This window comes from Acomys minous, assembly GCF_964271855.1.
Source record: "Acomys minous genome assembly, chromosome: 10".
Taxonomy (NCBI): domain Eukaryota; kingdom Metazoa; phylum Chordata; class Mammalia; order Rodentia; family Muridae; genus Acomys; species Acomys minous.
In genome coordinates, this window is record NC_140491.1 from 70,562,347 (window position 1) to 70,586,472 (window position 24,126).

Below are 24,126 nucleotides of genomic sequence, written 5' to 3' on the forward strand. Positions count from 1 at the left end.
GTGAGAGAGCAGAAGATTTGGCAAAACTGAAAGAAGATCCGACAGTGGAGTCAGCCTCTGACCTGAGCAGAAGAGGCTGAGACCACAGGCTACTGCGGTGTGAGGCGGGCTGGGGGTGAAGCCATCCGCAACCTGAACAGTGTCTGCGGAAGATTTGAAAAAAAAGAAGAAACAGCGCGTCTTCCTGGAGATCAGGGAAGTGGACTTCCACATTTTAGTGTTTCCGGGCAGTTCTAAAAGCACCACTTTATGTGAAGCTGGGAAGCCTGAATTTTTACTTTATCTTATTTTTTGAGACTCACTATGTAGTCAAGGTTGACTTCCAATTTGGATGCGTCTGCCTCAGCCTCCTGAGTACTGAGGTTGTAGGGTCCTTTGCACCTGGCTTTCCCGCCATCTTTACAGGGTTCTAGGGATGGCATTCGGGTCAGGCCCACACAGTCACTTCTCCAACCCCACAACTGTTTTTTTGTTTGTTTGTTTTTGTATTTAAGTAAATGAAATCATAAATCCACATCAAGAGCACTAGAATTCTACCATTTCATAGAAATAGGCATGTCAATGTTTCATGTGCAAAGACAAATGGGTTTCCCTGCCTACTACCTGGGAATACCTGCGTTCTTTTGGGACTCTTGGGCTTTTTAATAAATTAATTTTGTTTTTTCAAGACAGAGATGTCTTCGCTCAGTAGACCAGGCTAGCCTCAAACTCACAAATATCTGCCTGCCTCTGTTTCCCAAGTGCTGGGATTAAAGGCGTGTGCTACTACCACCTAGCTAATTTTTTTTCCATTATAATATAATTACATAATTTCCCCTTCCTTTTCCTCTCTCCAAACCCTCCCAAGTACCCTTCATTGCTTTACTGAAACTTATGGCCTCTTTCTTCTTTAATGTTGTACACACACCTGTTTTGTAAAAGCATATATGCATGGGCAAATTGGAAAAACAGAGCAAAATGTTACTTTTAGGAGACAAAATGATTAGCTTTAATTGTCGGTAGGTCCCAATGCTGCTCCATGCTCCTACTAGTAAAAAAACAAAACACAACAAAATAACAACAACAACGCCCCAGAGAACAGAAGACAGTGCTCTGGACCGCTGTGTGGAGGGGTGTCTCTGCATTCCTCTGCAGTCTTCGGTTGGGTGACCTCTTGGAATGTGGAGGGGCATCAAGTGCAGGTGTCCCAGGCTGAATTCCTTTGCCTCAGCTGGCTGTCTGGACTCTCCCACCAGCAGGACCCTGTCTTCCTCCCGCAGCAGGAAGGTGTGCTTCCTTCCCTGTGGCTGCGCTGGCCTTGTGACACAGCAGAGGGTGGCGAGTGCTCTGCCACTGACCTGCATACAGTCCACCCCTTCTGCTTTACTTGAGCCTAACAGATGACTGGGGCTGAAGATATCTTTTGCTAACAAAAATTTAAATGCGGCGAAAAGCACTGCTCAAGAGACACTTAGACTGGGGAATGTGGAGGCGCATGAGAAAACCCAAACTGAGCGCAGTGTTCACAGGCATCCCTCAGTGGTGCAACTGCAGCCTTGCAGCGGCCTCGTCTCCTCCCCCGAGTTCTCGGAGCATATATCTGTCCTGGGTATTATTAACAGCCAATCCCAGCCCTGCCCTACATTCTTTAATCCAATACTGAAAAGGAAACTCGGATTAGAGCCCATTTTAGCACAGAGAATCAAGTGGCCAGGGCTATTTTCTAGCATATAATCCCCTCTCACCTCCCTCTACTTTGCAGACCTCCTCTACTGAGAGAGACCAAGAACCTTCTAGAACTGGTCAAGTAACTGCTCAGCCAAAACGCTGTTTCCACCGTCCACCTTAGGCCACAGAAGCATGAAGACTTGCGTCTGAACCTCAGTGTCCACGCCAGGCGCGGTGGCATAGGAAGGCAGACAGGAGAATTCCTGGGGCTTGCTGGCCAGGCAGCCTTGCTTAGGTGAACCCTAAGTCCCAATCAGAGAAAGCAAGACGGTCAGCTCAGGAGGAACAACACCCAACACTGTCCTCTGATGCCCACGTGCACCCACATACACCCACATGCACACGCTCACATGCACTCGCACACAGGCATGCATGCACACACACATGCACACACACACTTTAATGAACCGTGGTGTGGTGAAAGTGGTTTCCAGGTGTGATAGCAGGACTTGTTGAGGACTCCCGCAGGCCCTAGTCCCCTTCAAACACGTCAGAGCCCTTCCCGTCCCGGATCTGCATTCCCACCACATCCCACATCAGGGATGACATGATGACTGGGTAAAATGCCCACAGAACCCTCTAGCGTGGATGGGTAGAGCTCTGTGACTGAGACGAACAGTGATCTATGGTAGGCCTCATAGCTGAAGGGGGCGACTCAGCCCAGGCGTCTCCGTTCTCACACCTCCCCGGTGTTCAGAAGACCCAGTCCAAAGTCCACAGCTTGAACAGAGGCCTCAGAGGTCTTCCCACAGGGCCTGCTGGGGGCACCCCCCCTTCATTCTGGAAGGACAGCACAGGCAAACAGTGCAAACCAGAAAACTTCTAAATGCAGTGAGGACTACGGTGTTGTGTAAAAGCAGAGACACAAGCAACGCCCAGGTAAGAACAGCCACCACCTTAGAAGTGCTCTGTGTACTCACTTGCTGGGGTGTTGTTTTGTGCTGGCGACAGACCCAGGATCTCATGTATGACAAACCTACGCTGTGGGCTGGGCGGTGGTGGCGCACGCCTTTAATTCTAGTGCTTAGGAGGCAGAGGCAGGCAGATCTCTGTGAACTGGAGGCTAGCCTGGTCTACAGAGTGAGTTCCTGGACAGCCAGGACTACACAGAGAAAAGAGTTTCAAAGTCAGCCAGGCATGGGGAGGCAGAGGCAGAGGATCTCTGTGAGTTCTTTTGTTGTTGTTGTTGTTATGTTTTGTTTTTTGTTTTTTGTTTTTGAGACAAGGTTTCTCTGCATAGCCTTGGCTGTCCTAGACTTGCTTTGTAGACCAGGCTGGCCTCAAACTTGCAGTGATCCACCTGCCTCTGCCTCCCGAATGCTGGGATTAAAGGCGTGCGACACCACGCCCGGCTTCTCTGTGAGTTTTAGGTCAGACAGAGCTACATAGTAAGACCCTGCCTCAAAAAACAGACAAACACAAAAGAGTCCCAGATCCTTGGCTATATAGTGAGGTCAAGGCTAGCCTAGGCTAAATAAGACTCTGTCTCAAAAATAAAATAAAGATAGAAAGCCAAGTGTGATGACACATGCCTTTAATCCCAGCACTTGGGAGGCAGAGGCAGGTGGATCACTGTGAGTTCCAGGCCAGCCTGGTCTATATAATGAGACTGTCTTGATAAATAAATAAACAAACAAACAAATAAATAAATAAATAAATGTCTGCGTGCATTGACAGCCTTGAGCACCTTGTGGCTGTTCTTCTGGTCTGCACTAGGATGCAAAAGAAGTGCTCCCTGTGGCGTCCAGATTGAACTGGGGAGCACGTCTGCATGGTAGGAAAGCTGCACATTCAATTTGGGAAAGCTCTTTATGTAATTTTAAAAAAAGATTTATTATGTATACAGTACTCTGCCTGCATGTGTGCATACACAACAAAAGAGGGCACATTATAGATGGTTGTGAGCCACTATGTAGTTGCTGGGAATTGAACTCAGGACCTCTGGAAGAGTAGTCAGTGCTCTTAACCTCTGAGTCATCTCTCCAGCCCATGTAATACTGTTTTGCAGAAACAAATTGGGGATTACTTTAGATCTATCCTTTGTCACCATAACCAGCTGCTGCTGACCATGCAAGCAGCACCAGGACTTACGACAAATGGGACTGGTGGCAGCTTGGCCTTTCCTTTGGCCATCATTTACATGGAGGGAGACACTGAGGAGGTTTTATTTGTTTTTGGTTTTTTGTTTTGTTGGTTTGGTTTGGTTTGGTTTTTCAAGACAGGGTTTCTCTGTGGAGCCTTGGCTGTCCTGGAACTCTTTTTGTAGACCAGGCTGGCCTTGAACTCGCAGAAATCCACCTGCCTCTGCCTCCCAAGTGCTGGGTTTAAAGGTGTGTGCCACCACACTTGGCTGGGGCTTTTTTTTTTAAAAAACATGTCATGTGGGTTGTCTAAAAATAAAATGCATTAAACTCACTTGTAAAGAAATAGTTAAGGAGCTGGAGAGATGGCTCCGTGGTTAAGAGCACTGGCTGCTCTTCCAGAGGACCGGGGTTCAATTCCCACCACTCACATCTGTCTGTAACTCCAAGATCTGACACCCTCAAACAGACACACATGCAGGCAAAGCATCAATGGGCATAAAATTTATATATAAAAAAAAAGTTAAATAACGCAGATTTTTAAAACACAGGATTGCCAAAAGAGCTTTCAGATGACAGGTCCCCAACCTACCCTTATAAAACATCATTTAGCTAAGACTTTTATTTACTATCTGTATCTAAACTGTACATTGCAGACATAAAAGAGACCACAAAGCCATCGGCCACAGGGCAAGAACAGGTTGCCCCTCTCTGTAACTGCTTAGTAGCTACTCCCTAGTCCATGTAAGCTTGATTCTGGGGTGGTGGGGGATTAGAGGAAAGAACAGGGCCCAAGGGTTTGGAGCTGGGTTGCCATGGCTTGATTACACTGGTGAGCACGCCCAGACTCTGCTTAAGACTCAGACGCCCAAGGTTATGACATCCAGCTGTGGCTGCCTGCCAGCAGCTGAGAGAAGTGCATGGCAGCTGACGCTCTCTCAGAGACCGAAGGGTGCTGGGCCAAGTTTCAGGAAAGACTTCCGCTTTCACTTTCCAGGCAGATTCTCCCTGTGTTTTCCCAACCTTGTGAGGTTGAAAGCCAGTCAAGAAGCTAGCTTCTCTCAGGATGGTCAACATGGAGGACGTCCTGGGGACCATGAGCATGGGTGTGGCCTTAGCCTCAATAAACAGTGCCAAAATAGTAACAGACACAACGATAAATAAAAAGCTACCTTGTTCTCCTTCCTAAGGTCGCCTAAACATAGTGTTTCTCAGATAAAAGGAGCTGTGTTATAAAAACTCACACAGATGGCAAAATGGAAACTAAAACAATTTCTACTTTCCTAAAGCCTTATTTTGAAAGCTGGGTGGTGGTGGTGCATGCCTTTAATCCCAGCACTTGGGAGGCAGAGGCAGGTGGATCCCTGTGAGTTCGAGGCCAGCCTGGTCTACAAAGTAAGTCCAGGACAGTCAAGGCTACAACAGAGAAATTCTGTCTCAAAGAAAAACCCTTATTTTGATACTTTAAACCAAAAGAGAAAGAGAGGAGAGAGAGAGAGAGAGAGAGAGAGAGAGAGAGAGCGAGAGAGAGAGAGAGAGCGCTCGCACCTGTCAGTTGGGGGTTAGGGCAGGGGCACACTTGTAATCCTAGTTACTCAACAGGCTGAGGCAGGAGGATTACAAGTTCAAGGCCTATTAGGCAAGTTACTCCAAGTCTCAACGTTTAAAGGAAGGCAGGGCTGCTCAGTGTTGAGTGCTCACCAGACATTCAGGAGGCCTGAGGTTTAATCCCTGGCATCTCACACATAAAAATAAATAAATAAATAAATATATAAATAAGGAAGAAAGAAAGGGAGGAAGGAGGGAGGGAAGCAAGGAAGGAAGAAAGAATCACGAATGATTCAGTGATGAGGAAGGTAGTTTATATTTGCTCAAGAAAAGACACTGCCGGTGTGGTGGCGCACACCTTTAATCCCAGCACTTGGGAGGCAGAGGCAGGTGGGTCTCTGTGAGTTCCAGGTAGCCTGGTCTACAAAGCAAGTCCAGGACAGCCAAGGCTAACAGAGAGACCCTGTCTCAAAACAAAACAAAACAAAACAAAACAAAACAAAACAAACAAAAAAACAAAAGAAAAGAAAAGACACTGTCCTCCTGCACCACCAGCAGTTTGGTCTCCAGTCTGAATGCATTTCATTGTCAACCACTGAGCTTCTCTCAGCACGGACCCTGAGGTAAGCAGTAAGTCTATGAACTGTAGGGACCTAGGCATGGCCAGCAGCCACCTGAATTGAAGTGGCATCTAATGGTTCACAGTTACATTTCATGCGTGGGCGTCCCAGAGACCAACCTCAGACTCTGAAGAGGGCAGTGCAGTGGAGTGTGTTCCCTTGGATCTCGGGAATCCAGTGTGGACAGGGCAGTCCAGTGCACGGACTGAATTTGCACTGGGGAACACTTGACCTGAGATGTTTTTGAGTTCCCTGGGCAGCTGAGACACCCTGATCCAGCCTGTCAGTGCAAGAACTGAAAGTCCCTCTGGAACCTTCGATACAGAGTTCTGTACATATCGCACTGACATGAGAGAAAGGTCCCAAGGGAAGCTTCTAGAGGCAGGAGGTAGCCTCCCACCAGGAGTAAGCACACGGAAATGTCCAGTGTCTGGGGGATTCTTCCTTTTCCCGAGTCTGTGCAATTGTTTATAAGATACCAGGGGGGAAAAAAGCCCGAGGTGGAACTGTGCCTCAGTGGTTAAGAGCATTTGCTGCTCTTGCAGAGGACCCAGGTTTGATTCCCACAGGATGGCTCAGAACTCTTTGTAAGTCTAATTCCAGGGGATCCAAAGCTCCCTCCTGACCTTTGCAGGCACCAGACACACATGTGGTGCACAGACATACAGGCAGAACACCCAGACACGTAAAATAAAATAAATAAATCTAAAAATATCTTTTAAAGAATTGAAAAAAAAAAACAGGAAAAAGAAAATATCCTATTTGGGTTTGGGCTCAGGGTCAAGCAAAGGAAAAAGGTGGGGCTCCCGGAAAAGAATGCTGACACACCAGGAGAAAGACCAGATGCTAGCTTCCACTGCGTGTGCAGGGCAAGTGACTTTACCTTTCCTTTGGGCTGTTAGCTCATAAGAATAGCTAAAATCGCTTTCCTGCACATGTGCCTTTGCTGTGTTTCTTCCTTCCCCAGAAAACATTGTAACTGCTTTGTTTCGTTTCTGAGAATCTCACTATGTTGTTCTGGCTGGCCTGGAACTCCCAGAGATCGGCTTGCTCTTGCCTCCCAAATACTGCGGGTTCAAGGGGTGTACCACCATGCTCTCCCACAAACAACATTTTTTTTCAAGTTCCTATGCAGACATTTTATTGTTCTTTTCCACTTGAAATGACAGGAGGTAGCTCTGGCTCCCTATGCACTGTATGCACTCTCCTAAGCATGAAGCTTGGGTGCTGGGGTGGTCTTGGCAACCTGCCCTCAACTGTGCACTGGGAAGGTGGCAGAGGGTGCCTGGTGAAGTCCCCACCCTGTAAGTGCATAAGGCTCAATGCCCAAGACCACTTTGTTGAACATGTACATTGGAGGCTGGAAAACTAGTTTATCATGACATTCCTGGGTATAGGCTATCACAAATACTTGGGGGTTTTTGTTTTGTTTTGTTTTGTTTTCAAGACAGGGTTTCTCTGGATAGCCATGGCTGTCCTGAAACTCACCTTGTAGACCAGGCTGGCCTTGAACTCACAGAGATCCACCTGCGTCTGCCTTCCGAGTGCTAGGATTAAAGGCGTGCATCACCATGCCTGGCCTTCTTTTGTCTTTTTTAGAGACAAGGTCTCACTCTCTAGCATTGGCTGGCTTGGAACTCCCTATATACACCAGGCTGACCTCAAACCTGCAGAGCTCCATCTGTCTCTGCCTCCCAAGTGCCAATATTAAAGATGTGCCACCAAACTGGGCCCAAATATTTGTTTTTAACCTGTAGCCAAGCTCTTATTTGCTGTCCACATAACCAGCACTAAAATGCTAAGATTTATGACTGCTTATATCAGTGAGGAAGAGAAAGAGAAAAAAAAAATAGTGGCCCAAAGGCCTATCACTGGCTGTTAGCAGGGTGTGGTGGAGCCCAGCCTCTGATGGCCACTTCCCTTTTTCTTTCCTAGGATGCAGTTCTCCTGACTGATACCTCATTTTACAGCAGACATGCTAGCTGCTTTGCACCCACGGAAGCTAAGTCCATCCAAGCGTGTCAGTCTGTCCTGACCCTCGGAGGCTTTAGGAGCTGGCAGCGCGCAGCGTGCAATGTCTGTAGAACTTGAAAGGAAACAGGCACGAGTGAGGTGCATGGGCTGACTGTGTGTGAAAAGTGCTTACGCCCCCAGTACCTTTCCCCACTGTCCACAGCTGGGGAGTCACACACCTCCAACATGGCTAAACAGTGCTGCTTCCCTTTGGCCTGGAGAACCTAAGACGTATGGGTCTCTCTTGTTGATCTTTTGTTGCTTTGTGGGTTTGTTTGTTTGTTTTAAAGACTTATTTATTTATTATGTATACAGTGTTCTGCCTGCATGTACTCCTGCATACCAAAAGAAGGCACCAGATCTTAGAGATGGTTATGAGCCTCCACATGGTTGCTGGGAATTGAACTCAGGACGTCTGGAAGAACAGCCAGTGCTCTTAACCTGTGAGCCATCTCTCCAGCCCCTGTGGGTTCTTCTTTTTCCTACCCTTTATCCCCCACCCCGATTTCACCCTCTATCACTAGACAGGAGAGAAGCGAGGAGAGAGGAAAGAGAGAGGGGGGGAGAGAGGGCTGAATGTAATTTCTTTAATTCTTCTTGAGCACAACTTCTAACACACCTCCATCAACCTCTCTGAATGACCACCAACCCCACCTATCCGGGAGCTAGCAAGTAGACGCCCTCTGAAAAATTCCCAGAACTCCAAGTGTCACACAATCACAGAAACTATCTGCAGCTGGAAAACCACGCCTCTGTTAGAGCACCAAAGTTCCAGAATTCTCACTACAGGCCTCAACTCGGAAAAGGAGAACCAAAGGAGCCACACACACCAGCTTGTCAAGAATCCTCTTCCTGTCAGACAGTGGTGGTGTGTGCCTTCAGTGTCAGCACTTGGCAGGGGAGACAGGCAGATCTGTGAGTTCGAGGCCAGCCTGGTCTACAAAGTGAGTTCCAGGACAGCCAGGGCTACACAGAGAAACCCTGTCTCAGGGATAAAACCAAAGAAAGGAAGAAAAAGAAAGAAAATCCCCTTCTTATCGCCAGTCTTTTTCACCCACTCAATTTCCAGAATTCCTGTCACTAGACTGTGGAGTCAGGCAGGAGGACACTTTGTGGGGACTAAGGAGAAAAAGGCACTGATTTGGGGGTCCCTCAACAAAACATCTGATCCAGGCTGGAAGCTCCCAACTGCTGTCTGCGTCTCCCACTCTTAATCATAAGCAGACAGCACAGTTTGCTGAACATCTGAGGAAAAATTCCTGCATGGAAAACAGACACTACAACAAATAAAACTACCACCAAAAAGAAGGAGGAGGAGGAAGAAGAGGAAGAAAATCAAAGTGAGGGGTGTGTGTGTGTGTGTGTGTGTGTGTGTGTGTGTGTGTGTGTGTGTTTAAAGAGGAAGATGTAAAAATTACTGCATCCATGAGTCAAGACTTTAGAGTCATAAAAAAAAAAAAAAGAGGAAACTACTTGGAATTTAGAAAGGCTATGAGAGTAGAAACAAAAACTTACGCAGAGAAATAGAATGATAAATTTGAGGGATTTTGAGGAAACCTCCTAGAAAACGCAGACAGATGATTGGAAAGAAAAGAAAGACTGAGCACCATGAGGTGGGACACGCAAATGGCCGAGGTTCCCAGAGAGAGAGGCACCCAGAGGCTATTTAGGGTGCTTTCCCAGCAGGCAACCCCTGAGAATACCTAAGGAAAGCCATGACAGCTTCATCTTCAGATCCCAGGGAACAGCCGGGCGTGGGGGCACACACCTTTAATCCCAGCACTCGGGAGGCAGAGGCAGACGGATCGCTGTGAGTTCGAGGCCAGCCTGGTCTACAAAGTGAGTCCAGGACAGCCAAGGCTACACAGAGACACTCTGTCTTGAAAAACAAAACCGAAACAAAAATAAAAAATAGATTCCAGGGAGCAGCCTTTATGCGCGAACAAGATGAGCCTGCAGGCTGAGTCATTTTCTTTCTTTCTTTCTTTTTTGGCTTTTGGAGACAGGGTTTCTCTGTGTATCCCTGGCTGTCCTGGGCTTGCTTTGTAGACCAGCCTGCCTCTGCCTTCCCAGTGTGTGCATCACCACGCTCGGCCCTGAGTCATTTTCTTAAACATTTATTTATTTATTTATTTATTTATTTATTTATTTAGCACGGGTTGTGTTCATGCCGCAGCACACACATACACTTGGGTTTAGTGGCTAACACTTTTTTTTTTTAGAATTTATTTATTTATTATTATGTATACAGTGCTCTGCCTGCATGTACATCTGCAGGCAGAGGAGGACATCAGATCACATTTATGGTTGTGAGCCGCCATGTGGTTGCTGGGAATTGAACTCATGACCTCTGGAAGAGCAGACTGTGCTCTTAACCACTGAGCCATCTCTCCAGCCCAAGTGGCTAACACTCTTAAATGCTGAGTAATTACAAAGGCTTGCCCTTAGCGGCCTACTGTTTAAAGACCACAGAGGTACAAGACCCCACTTCAGAGAACACCCTGCCCAGCTCCCATGCTTCTTTTCTCTCCTGAGAAGAGGGGGGCTTGTCTCTGAGTGCCCTCCTGGCTACACTAACACCTAGGTCACCTCAGAAGACCTCCCCAGGGCTTGGTCACTCGTCATCCCTGAAAAGCACCTACAGCTGTAAGGTCCTGCTTCCCTCAGGCTGTCTGGCTGCAGCAGCCCCGTGCCTCCTCCTGCCATTACAGGAAGCTCATAGCGCTGAGTGAGAAAACCCACCGCTGTGTCTACGCTCAGCGTAAGCTGCCTTTCTGGCAGTCCTCCTGGCTCTGGCTTGTCCTTGTGAGTCTGTGCTGGCATGGAACACGAGTACGGTGCTGTCTGTCCCTGCAAGTCACAAAGAAGGAAAAGGCCTGGGGAGGTGATTCACCCAACAGACAAAACGACCTGAGTCCCCTGCTCTGGGGAAGAGTCCAGACTTGGGGTGGTTTCTCAGATGCCTCCCAGAGCCCCAGAGTCTGACGCCATGTTTAACATAGCACAAACGCTGCCTTTCCACACACTGAGACACATCCACACTTCCTCCCCCAGGCACCAGGAGCAGTGAAGTCAGCATGGGCAGCTATTGATGCCAATACCTGGGAAACACCAAGAGGCGAGCACCTCTCTTGGTCCAGCTACAGCGCCCCCTCGCTGGAGCGTGCAGGCTTGCCCCTGAGCTGAGAACTGCAGCTGGCTCAAGGTCACGGAGAATTAAGCTGCAAGGGCCCCTTGCTTGCTTGACAGGTCGGCCTCGCTGCTGACTCTCAAGCCTTCTGGCTGCTCTGCCTGGGCCTATCAGTCACTGTCAGTGTCTCTCTCATTCTTCCACATTTCCCATCCTCTCAACTGTCTGACTGTCCCCTCCAGCTTAGGTCATCTAATGGCCCACACAGCCTGACCTCCATCTTGATTTCTCCCTGATCTCTGATAGCCCCACCCACTGCCTCTTGGCACATTCTTGCGGGGGGAGGGGGAGGGGGAGGGGGTAATGGAAGAGGGGGTGGGGTGGGGGGTGGACAGTGCATAGGTGCCTAGGGAAGCTAATGTTCCCCCGGAATCTGCTGTTTCTCTTGCCCTTTGTCTCACATTGAACAAGATGACCTTAGGACTTGCTGGAAAGTTCTAAATCAGGACTGGTTTCCCACCCTCTCTTCTCATCCAATGGCCATTCAACACCTGTAAGACTTCTCCCAGCTCGCCTATCTCTCCCACCCCCTGCTCTGCCTCAGACTTAGGTTACTAGCCTCCCAAATATTGTCAGGGCCAGGACACCACCACAGCCCCTAACTCACTGCCTCCCAGCCCATCTCCACAGAGAAGCAGGGCACTTTTTAAGCTATTCTAACCAGTCTCCCACTGACTTAACGGTCTTCATGGGGTCTTCAGGGCTTCTGAAAAACAACAAAAGGTCCAGGGAGATGGCTCAGTGGGCAAAGGAGTGTGCCACCAAGCATGACGTCCTGTGTCCCATCCCCAGGATCTTCATGATGGAAGAAGAAAACCGACTCCCGCAGGGTGTCCTCTAACCCCTACACACTACATGGCCCTTCCCATCACAAAAAATAAACACAATAAAAAGAGTGTTCAAACCCCAAAAGGCTAAGGACGGAACTCTAGCACTCCGCCAGTTCCTCGCTGTCTTCCCTTCCCCAGCCAAACTATACTGGGTCCTGTAGCGGCCTTTGCTACTTTGTGGGTTCTTGTTTTTCCCACCCTTTGTCCCCTGCTTCGGTTTCATCCCCTAACACAAGATAGGAGAGAAACAAAGAAAGAGGGGAGAAAGGAAATAGGAAAATCCCTGAATCTCATTTCTTTCCTTTTGTTTCTTCTTTGACCACGGCTACTAACAAACAGCAAGCAATCTCCCTAAACAACCAACAACCACTAATCCCACCTCTTGGGGCCCAGAATTCCAAATGTCACACAATCGCAGAATCTATAGGCAGCTGGCAAAACCGCACCTGTGCTAGAGGACAAGGCAGATCACAGTCAGCTGCTGCGGACAGTCTGAGACAGTCCCACATCCCCACATCTGGGATTAAAACAAACACATGTTCTTATAATATTTCTGTGGGGGTTTTGTCTTTTTTTTAATTTTTCCTTAGACATGGTTTCTCTGTGTAGTTCTGGCTGTCCAGGACTCGCTTTATAGACTAGCCTGGCCTTGAACTCAGAGATCTGCCTGCCTCTGCCTCCTCCAGTGCTGAGATTACAGGCGGGCGCCACCACACCTGGCTCTCTATTTCTGTGCTTTTTAAAGAAACCAAAATTCCAGAATTCTCACTTATGGGGTCCCTCTTTCTTGCCAAATCCAGGTTTTCCTTTGCCTGCCTTACTCAGGCCCCACAGACACTACCTCCTGCACGGCTAGCTCTTCCTTTTCCAGGTCTCCTTGTCCTCACTTGTTTCCCATGGGCCTCAACATTATCCAGAGTCCCAGTCAGGACAGGGCATTGCTGTGCTACTTGGACCCCACAAGAAGTAGGTCTAGCTGGGCCCTGGTGACACAGGCCTATAGTCCTAGCACTGTGACGGTCAAGGCAGGAGGAGCAGGTTCCCTCACCCAACACCTACTGCACAGCTTCTAGCACCGATAGGCTGTCTATGTGGTGGCTGAATGAACAAAGGCGCTCGGTTCCAAGGGCCCTTGGCGGTCACTGAGTGAAATCCAGCTTCACTCAATGCCCCTTGGGTTTTCTGAGATCTCCAAAGGCCACTACAGAAAGACTGACTTCTGGAGACCACTTTGAACCTGGACCTTCACAGCCAGGCTCCCCTCCGGCCCTAAATGAGAACAGCTCACACAGGGTCTTGCAGAATTCACAGAGGCTTGCCAGAGCAGAACCTATTTCTGTTCTTTCTTGCAAGTTGTCTGGAGAAGCTGTGACTAAAGCAAAACCTCCTAAGGAAGAGTTTGCTAAAGTTTCTGTGAACTGTTCAAAGCAACTGGGCTGCCATGATGAGAATCTGGCAGATTGCGGAGAGGCTAATGATTGACAGTTCTCTGCTGACGACAGTCAGGTTGGGGGGGGGGGCGGGGTACCAGCTATGTATCAAATGGCCTAGGCTCAGCTTCACAGCTTGGAGGAAAAGCATTAAAAGATGTTTACATTAAAGATCCATCCTGGAAACAGCATTCTCGGTAGCACTTCACAGTGCTTAACTCCACCCACATGCCCTTAGGAAGACCCGGGTCCTGCTGCTCAGCCCCAAAGCTGGTGGCCTTCCTGACACAGTTTTCCTAGGGCAAGCTCAGGACCACAGTGCACAATTTAAGGATGCTGAATTGCCAGTGGAAACTATAAAAATTGGCCTGATAAATTCATTAAAGATCAAGGGTAGAGCGGCAGGTAATTTGGGGAGACCAGATACCCAAATTCTCCATTGCCATTTTACCACCTCCCTGAACCCTAGTATTCCAAAGTGTAATAAAAGATACTCACACGGGCCAGGCGTGGTGGCACATGCCTTTAATCCCAGCACTCGGGAGGCAGAGGCAGGAGGATCGCTATCAGTTTGAGGCCAGCCTGGTCTACAAAGCAAGTCCAGGTCAGCCAAGGTTACACAGAGAAACCCTGCCTAAAAAAAAAGAAAAGAAAGAAAGAAAAGAAAAAGAAAAAAAGAAAGAAAGTAAAGGAATTGAGTTTAGCCTGTAACTAATAAAAAGATCCTTCAAAGGAAGGAAGGAGGGAAGAGCAGAGGAGAGGAGGCAGCAAGCCTGGCCAGGAATTGAGGAATTTGTACAACGAGAGCCCTCAGACACCTAGAGGAAAGGTGAGGCCCTGCAGCTGCTTTGGAGGTTCTTCAGAAAGTTACAGTCTGAGTGCTGGCAAGCTGGCTCAGCAGGTGTTTGTCCCCCGAGGCTGACACCCTGAGTTCAATCCCCAACCAACAAGGTGGAAGGAGAGACCTGACTACCACAAGTTCCCCTTTGAAATAAATGTAAAAACAAGAAATCCAGTTCAATACTGAGGTGCTACACAGCTAAGAAATTGCTGTAATACAGAGAGAATTTGAGGACATTTCAAAAAGTAAATAAAAGTGACAGTTCTCAATCCATGAATATGGTATACCTATTTATGCCTTCTTGGATTTCTTTTGTTATGGATTGTTGTTGTTTTAAAGATTTATTTACTACTTATACATTGCTCTGCCTGCATGTACACCTGAACGCCAGAAGAGGACATTAGATCACATTATAGATGGTTATGAGCCACCATGTGGTTGCTGGGAATTGAACTCAGGACCTTTGGAAGAATAGCCAGTGCTCTTAACCTCTGAGCCATTGCTCTAGCCCTCGGATTTATGGCTTTCAACACACAGATCTGCAAAATATTGCTAGATTTATACCTAAGGGCAGAAGGCTACACTGGAAACCTAGTCCTGAGCCTTCCAGATGTGAGGGAAGTGCCCCAGCACTCAGTGCCTCTCCCAGCTCCATAGACCAGACCTCCAGACATGACTTTTTTTCCCTAAGATTTTTTTTTAAATGTACATAGTGTTCTGTCTGCATGTAATGCCTGCACACCAGAAGAGGGCACCGATCTCACTACAGATGGTTGTGAGCCATCATATGGTTGCTGGGAATTGAACTCAGAACCTTTGGAAGTGTAGCCAGTGCTCTTAACCTCTGAGCCATCTCTTCAGCCCCATATTTGACTTTCTAGTCATTCATTGCTAATTTAGGGAAACACAATTAATTGTTATAAATTTGCCATGTATTCTGGGATTCTCTGTTTCATGGCGTGTGCTCTCTTATTTGTGAAACAAAGAATTTAGATAGACACACTGCAATATAGCAAATAAACTCAACTAGGAAAAGTTGTTCAGATGTCAAATCTCCCTCAGAGTCAACACAATTACAATAAAAATTCCAGTTTTTAACGGAAATCAACCAGCTGATTCCGAGATGTGTGCCGGTAAGGGAATAAAGCAAAATGACGAAGGAGCAAACTGGGAAGAATCACGGTGCGGGCGGGCTCCTACGGTAAAGCCGAGTCACGGTGTGGGCGGGCTCCCACACCTACGGTAAAGCTGAGACACTTAGGAGAGCAGGTGCTGATGGAAATGGTCATGCAGCACACACACAGGGCAGAATGTCCAGGCCAGGCCCACCCAGATGATGTCACCAAGGACCCAAGGACAGTTCAGTGGTGCGGAGACAACTGGACGTTTAAATACAAGAGATAAAATAAACCTGGACTATACTTCACATGTTGTATAAAATTTAACTCAAAATTACTCAAATCTAAATAAAGTAAATACCTCAAATGGTAAAAACGTTTAGAAGAGAACTTAGGGAGAAATCTTTATGAACTTCATCTAGACAGAGCTTTCTTGGGAAGCAAATAAGAATCTATAAGAAAAGACTAGAGAGATGCCTCAGCTGTTAAGAGCACTGGCTGCTCTTCCAGAGGTCATGAATTCAATTCCCAGCAACCACATGGTGGCTTACAAGCATCTATAATGTGATCTTGTGCCCTCTTCTGGCATGCAGGTATATGTGCAGATAGCACTGTACTCATAAATAAATAAATAAATCTAAAAAAAAAAATCCATAAGAAAAATGTGATAATCAACATTAAGAACTCCTTGGGGCTGGAGAGATGGCTCAGAAGTTAAGAGCACTGACTGCTCTTCCAAAGGTCCTGAGTTCAATTCCCAGCACCCACATAGTGGCTCACAACCATCTATAATGTGATCTGATGCCCTCTTCTGACATGCAGGCATACATGCAGGCAGGATATTGCATAAATAATAAATAAATCTTTTTTAAAAAAAAAAGATGGGCTGGAGAGATGGCTCAGAGGTTAAGAGCACTGTCGGCTCTTCCAGAGGTCCTGAGTTCATTTTCCAGCAACCACATGCTGGCTTATGACCATCTACGTGAGATCTGGTTTCCTCTTCTGGTGTACAGGTGTACATGCAGGCAGAACACTGTATATGAAATAAATAAATAAATCTTTTTTAAAAAATTAAAAATTAAAAAAAAAAACAAAACAAACTTCTGCTCTTGACAAACTTCTGCTCTTGGATTTTTTTCTTCAAATCAGGTTTTCTCTATGTAGCCCTGGCTGTCCTGGACTCACTCTGTAGACCAAGCTGGCCTCGAATTCACAGAGATCTGCCTGCCTCTGTCTCCCGTGTACTGCGATAAAAGGCATGTGCCACTGCACCAGGCCATAGAGTTCTGCTCTTTAGAAAACACTGAGAATGAAAAAGATAAAATCACAGAAGAGAGAAGACATTGCCAATCACATGACTAATATATATGTAAAGACCCAATAGTAGGAAAACAAACATCCTAATGAAAAATGCAAATATTTGCCAGGCAGTGACGGCACAAGCCTTTAATCCCAGCACAGCACTCTGGAGGTGGAGGCAGGTGGATCACTGTGACAAGGTCAGACTGGTCTATAAAATGAGTTCCAGGACAGCCAGAGCTACACAGAGAAGCCCTGTGTAGGCATAAAGTTATTCAAATGTTGATTTTGGTACCCCTCCCCCATATCTGGTTGCAATCCTTGTTCTGAGAATGTCCTGTCTCAACATTATGTAAACACTGCTCCCCACTTGTCCCCTAATATGCCAATAAAGCAGCATACAGCCAATCACTGAGCAGGGAGAGAATAGGGCTGGACTTCCTGCTAGATAGGAAAGGAAGTAGGGGATTCGGCCATTGGAGAGGTCCAAGAGACATCAGGAGAAGGAGCTGGAACAGGGAAAGCTACAGTGTGCAAGTATCTCTGGGATGTAAACTAGGAGGAAACCAACTTTGCTTAGAGGGTTAAGAACAGAGTAAGAAATGCTCAGTTCTTGTGCTGTGAAGCTTGTTTAATAATATAACAGAGTTTCAATTATAGTATGATAGCCGGGTTAAGAAATAAACTGAGAAGCCAGGCGTGGTGGTGCATGCCTTTAATCCCAGCATTTGGGAAGGCAGAGACAGGTAGATGGCTGAGAATTTGAGGCCAGCTTGGTCTACAAAGCGAGTTCAGGCTAACCTGGTCTACAAAGCCAGTCCAGGACAGCCAAGGCTACACAGAGAGACCCTGTCTCTGGGGGGTGGGAGGGAAACAAGAAAAATAAATAAATAAACTGAGAAACAAAGCCAGTTAATATAAAAATAGCATAAACAACCCTGCCTTGAAGAGAACAAAAGCAAATATTTGGACACTTCACTGTTGGCATACAGAACTACACTGGGGAAGCTCTCAGCAAATGCAAATGGAAACTGTGAGCTACTTCCGCCTCTCAGGATGGCCAGCTCAAAATACCAACAGCTCACAAGAAGACAGAGTCTCAGTCTGTAGCCTAGGCTGGCCTGGAAATTGTTATGTAGACCAGGCTGACCTCAAGCTCCAAAGTTCTGGCAAGAAATTTTGAGCACCACTGCTTGGAATAACAATTTGGTCCTGCCATTTCAGAATTCTGCGTGACAGTTTCTCACGAAGTTAAACATGCTTCTCATGCAATCCACTAGCCCTACCCCTAGGCATTTAGGTAGTAATATATGTTTATATGTACATGCCAATTCTGGACTTGTACATGTGTGCCATGGTAAGCACGTGCACACACAGAGATATACAAAATAAAATAAATCAATGCAATAATTGCTTTTTCATCTGTGGGTGAACATTTATTTGTAAATTGCCCAAAACTGGAAGTAACTCAAAGGTCCTTGACCTGGAAGATGGAGGACACCCATGTGACAGCACAGTAGTCAGTGATGAAAAGAAACAACTGCCACACACACTCACACACACACCACACACTCACATACACACACACTCTCACACACATACTCACACACACTCACGCACACCACACACTCATACACACACACACACACACACACACACACACACACATACACACACACACCAGCAAATGCCATAGGAGTCACTTTCAGGGAGGGCGGGAGCTGGTCTCATTACATGGCCCTGACCAGCTTGGAACTTTTCGTGCAGTTTACAGTAGCCTAGAACTTGCTGCAATCCTCCTGCCTCTGCCTCCCTGGTGTTGAGATAGCCAGCATGTACTAATACCGCTCTGGATGAAAGAATAAAATTCTTAAAAATGTACATATTTTGTGTGGTGTGTGTGTGTGCTGTGTGTGTGTGTGGTGTGTGTGTGTGTATACCTGCCATTGAAAAGAAATGTTTGTTCAAACAATTGGAGGTCAGAATCCAACATCAGGTGTCTCCTGCTATCATTTCTACCCCACAATCTACAGATTTGCTAGTCTGGTTAGCCCTGTGCTCCAGGGATCCATCTGTCTCCTCCAGGCATTCCCTCCGAGCTAGGGTTGCAGACGCATTTGGCTACACCCGGCACTTTCACCTGAGGCTGGGGATCGGAACTCAGGTCTTCGTGCTTGCATAGCAGGCACTTTCTCCACTGAGACATCTCCCCAGCCCTAGAAATCACATTTTACTTTTTAATTTTTTTTGAAAGAGTTATTTTTATTTATTAAGTAAACAGTGTTTTGCTTGCATGTATGCCTGCCTGGCAGAAGAGGGCACCAGATCTCATTATAGATGGTTGTGAGCCACCATGTGGTTGCTGGGAATTGAACTCAGGACCTCTGGGGGAGCAGTCAGTACCCTTAACCTCTGAGCCATCTCTCCAGCCCCCATCCTCTTCTTTTCTTATACCCACAGCCTGTGGGCTGTCCAGTGAGATTAACTTAGAAGGGACCAGGAAGGCACTGGGGCTGGTACTGCACATGTGCAGGGCTCTATGTTAAACTGGGGCAGATTATAGGGGAAGGCAAGGGGTTCAAAACTACATTTATTTTACGTTTATTCATATCCTAAATGGCATTTGTTCATTCAGCAAATATTTGTCAACTGCTAATTATAAACTTGAGTTGCAAGTTTGGGGTCCAGAACCCGTATCACAGAACCAGACTGTGACATTCAAATGGATACAACATTCAGAGGTGGGCCTCCCCGCCAAACAGACAAACGCAAAATGAACAAGATCACTTTTTACTTGTGAAAAATTTTGCCAGTGACTGTGCTGGCTAGTTTTATGTCAACTTGACATAAGCTAGAAGAGGGATCCTCAATTAAGAAAATGCCTCTGAACCAGGTGGTGGTGGCACACGCCTTTAATCTCAGCACTCAGGGAGACATTGGCAGTCAGATCTCTGCGAGTTTGAGTCCAGCCTGGTCTACAAAGCGAGTCCAGGACAGCCAAGGCTACACACAAGAAACCCTGTCTCGAAAAACAAAAACAAAAAGGCAATGCCTCTGTAACATGGGGCTATATAGGCAAGCCTGTAAAGCATTTTCTTAATTTACTGATTTAAATGGGAGGACCCAGCCCACTGTGGGCGGGACCACCCCTGGGCTGGTGCTCCTGGGCTCTGTGAGAAAAGCAGGCTGAGCAAGGCAGTAAACAGCACCCCTCCATGGTCTCTGCATCAGCTCCTGACTCCAGGTGCCTGCCCTGCCACGACTTCCTTCAGTGATGAACTGTGACAGGGACAACCCCTTTCCTCCCCAAGTTGGTTTTGGTCACAGGGTCTCACCTAACTAAGATGATGACTATACGACTATAGACCAAGAGGACCAGGCTATGAAGGTGACATTTAAACTGGTGCATAGTGGATTTTATTTTTATTTTTAAAGACTTACTTATTTTATGTATATGAGCACAGGGCATAAGATCTCATTGTAGATGGCTGTGAGGCACCATGTGGTTGCTGAGAATTGAACTCAGGACCTCTAGAAGAGGAGACGGTGCTCTTAACCGCTGAGCCATCTCTCCAGCCCGCATAGTGGATTTAAAAAACATAGCTTTCGCTGCAGATGTAGCTCAGTGGACAGAGTTCCAGCCTAGCATACTAGAGGCCACAGGTTCAATCCCCCCCATCTCCCCACTGCTTAGAATGACAGTGGCCGCCGTACACTCCAGAGAGAAGCTGGAGATCAGTATTTAGCTCATCCCAAGCCTCGGCCAGCTCCCGGCGCACCTGGGCTATTCCAGCCTCAGTTCTCAGGACAGCAGAAAAGGAAAAAAAAAATCTTCATCTCACCCTAAAAGCCGAAGTAGAAACCCCACCAAAAACTAGGAGGTAGCATTAAAACAGTTTTCAGTGATGTATTTTCCTAAAGCACATGTCTAGCTCAATTGTCACAGAAATAGAAGGCTGTTCACACATTCACCAATTTTTTTAAAAGCTGGGTTTATTTTTGTACACCACAGTTTCACTTTGTTTCAAGAGAAATTTTAGCCATATTGCATACTGTTTTTTTTTTTTAAATCTTGATGCTTACTTCTAGAAGAGGCAAGGCAAGAGGTTATGGTGACACCTACATAATCAAGGATCTTGACAAAAGAATACAAAAACCTTACTTCTGAGCTGGGTGTGGGGGTGCAAGCCTGTAATCCCAACATTTTGGTAAACTGAGGTAGGAGTAGTACGATGATTCAAAGCCAGCCTGCACTGGGGAGCAAGAGAGACCTTCGCTCAAATAAACAACAACAAATTAGCTGGACAAGGTGGCTCACGCCCATAATCTCTTCGTTTGTGGCGCTGAGGGGAGGGGATTAAGATCATTTTAAAGCCAGCCTAGGTTACACGGTGCCTCCTGGGTCAGCAGCCAGGGCTATAGAGACTGTCTTGGGGGAGGTTCTAGACTAGACATTTTATCTCTCAAAATGTAATATCCGATTATAACACCTGGAATACGGCCACACCTCTAAACCCTGAAAAGGGGGTACTGTAGAAAATTGTATATATATTGAAAGCAAGGAGGTTGGTTTTACTTAAATTGCAAGAAAATGCACATTGGACCTTTTTTTTTTTTTTTTTAATTAACAATGACTTCAGCAAGTCATTTGACTGCTCCAAGCCTCAATTTCTTTCCCATGGGTTAAAACGAAGATGTTGACATTAGAAAATCCCTATGGATCCTTCCAGCCTTAAACACTGTTTTCTCCTCAGAAAACAGCTCAGATAACCTTTACAGCATGGGTGTTCGCATGAGCATTTTAAAAAGTGTCCATTTTGGGTTTTGTTTTTTATAATACAAATATATATAATACAAGTATAATATAGTACTATATCAGGGAAGGTTGCACATGGCTAGATACCACCAAAAGAGTATTCCCATATACCAGTCAAACGAATAGGGGGAGGACAGTTAGGATGATCAACAGTTATGCTGCATTTGATGGAGGTGGGGGTGGGGTGGAGCAGGCTATCATAGGAGAAGCTCACTGAAAAAGGAAACTGTAAATTTCCACCTCTCCTACAGGAAAAGGGCGCTTTCATTTTCTCTTACTCCAAAAAGATAGCGAAAGCCACAGCAGTTCTCACACGTTTTCATTATAAAGACGTGTCAAAATATTGAAGAGGTGCTAGTTTTCTACCTAGGTCACCCATCTTATTTAAGAATGCCGTTTTTAAAATACCCATAGCCCGCCCTCACTTCGACGATCACCATCCAATATAAAAGTAAATCTTAAAATAAAATGTTAAATGCCTGCTGTGTCTTTCATGCAAACCCATAAACAATCATATCTTCCCTGCAGCGACGCCCGGGGACCCGAGTCCCACAAGCAGCAAGACTGCAGACTGCGGCGCTGGCTGGCTGGGGCCACTCCTCCCGCGGCACTCAGAAACGCTTCCCGTCTCCCTTGGGATTTCGAAGGGTTCGGGACCCCGCTAAGACCCCGCCCTTGAAGTCCAGCCCCGGGAAGGGGAGGCGGAGAGAGCCCCGCGGGAGGAAAACCTCGTGTCCCCTCCCCTGCCGACAGGAGTGGCCCCGGCGGCGCGCGCCCAGCCGCTCCCAGGTGGGTCTCTGCAGGCGGGGACAGCGCCCTGCTCCCGGGAGAGGGAGGCAGGGAGGGAGGAGGACGCAGGCCAGGCTTCGTTCGTCACGATTCACGAGGGAGAGTGGGAAAGAGGGAGGGACTGGAGACAGAAAAAAAGGGAGCGGAATCGGGAGCTCTGGAAATGTAGAGGGCAAGGAAAGGGGACGGTAGGAAAGGAATACCACCAGCGGAGACGGGTTGGGGTGCCGAAGGGTGATGCTCCAGAGGAGGGTAGTGGGCTGGAGGGGGATAAAGGCGCGGGAGGGGGAGGAAGAGACGTGGTCTGGGGTGAAGAGGGAGAGAAGAGACGGGATGGGATGGAGCAGGAGAGATGGCGTGATGGAGGTGAAGGGATGAAGGTAAAAAGGGAAATGGGATGTTTATAAAGGCGGGGTGTGAGGAGGAGGGAGAAGATGAAGAGGAGATGGAGGAATAGCGACCGAGGAGGCGTCGGGGTGAGCAGGACTGAGATGAAGAGGGGATCTGGGAGAAGCGTGAGTCAGGGAAGCCTGGCGGCCGCAGGAAGCCGAAGGGGCTTCCCTCTCGGGAGGGCGGCGCCTGGATAACGGGTTCCGCCGGCCCCCGGGCAGCACCCCGATGGCACTTACTCTCTCCGACCACCGCCTTGAGGCCAATGGGGGCCATGGCGTTCTGCGAGTCTCCGGGTTCCGATGCTTCTCCCGCGACACCGTCGCCTCCCCCGAGCCGCGCACCCCGCTTGTCTGCAGCCCGTCGCCCCGCAGCCGCGCTCGGGACCGACTGACGCGCGGACTCGGCGCGGGGGCGCGACTCGGGCCAGAGCGAGGCTGCCGAGCGGCCAGAGCGCGCGGGAAGGGCGGGGCCTCTGGGGCGGGGCCTCGCGCCAGCCGTCACCGTCACCCGCGCGCTTCCACCAATCGTAGCACGACCTCGGCGTGAGGCCCCGCCCTCCAGGATGCGGATGGGCTCCGGGTGCGCCCTCCCCTGCATCCTACGCGCGCGCCCGAGGCTCAGGGTCCTAAAATCCCCTTCGCCAGCTCTGCATTGGCAGCCCGGGCCCTGGGAATCTCCCGAAAGCAAGGCTGTGATGCTCTTTCTGCATTTTTGGGAGCCTTCCATTTTCTCCTGCCAACCAAGAGCTCTGAGGGTAGATTCTTATTAACTGTACCAATTCCCAGCCACAACATAGACTTACTGTACACTGAAACTATCCCTGTGTCTCTGTGGTCTTTTTACCCATCCCTGTCCCAGCGCTAGGCTCAGTGTCACCCACCTTTCATCCATCATTTTACTAAATTTGCTCAATAACAGAGCGTCGTTTCTAATCTTTGTTTTCAGGTACAAAAACAAACACCTGAGGCACTTGCTGTTGTGCTATTTATCTTTCATTCACTAATAAATGTTATTTTCCCATCATTATGTATAAGCTGATATTCTGTACATTGGGCTTGCACTCCTGCACAAGACATGATACAAAGCCACACGTCCAAAGTCCAAATCTAATTAGCAATATTGAATCAACTCTGGACTCAGCATCTCCTTCTTGGAGTGTATATTACTTAAATGGTCACATATCGGTTTTCACTGTGTCATCTTTGTTAATGAAGATTACTTTTGAAATATAGAACAAGAATGGGAGGAGTATCTCAGTAGTAAAGTTGCTTGCTTGTTATGCAACGTCTCCGGTGTGATACCTGACAGTGAAAAATAAAATAAAATGTAACCGGTGCCAAAGAAAAATGATCGAGTCCAGCTGATGTATAAATCACAAAGGGACAGGGCTCCAGAGATGGATAAGAGAACTGGCTGCTCCTATGGAGGCTCTGAATTAAAGTCTCAGCACC

The 24,126-nt window shown here is 47.6% G+C and overlaps 1 protein-coding gene across 2 annotated transcripts in view; it reads right to left on the reverse strand.

The window, feature by feature from the left end:
* Positions 1-23,121, reverse strand: part of STXBP1 (syntaxin binding protein 1) — a 64,938-nt gene extending 41,817 nt beyond the window's left edge. The window contains exon 1 of one of the 2 annotated variants that reach the window (XM_084799373.1): positions 22,912-23,121. In XM_084799373.1, the coding sequence (XP_084655499.1) occupies positions 22,912-22,948 (37 nt within the window). In that variant the 5' untranslated portion in view covers positions 22,949-23,121. The remainder of the gene's footprint in view (positions 1-22,911) is intronic. The other variant, XM_084799374.1, reaches the window with a different exon arrangement.
* Positions 23,122-24,126: the final 1,005 nt, after the last annotated feature.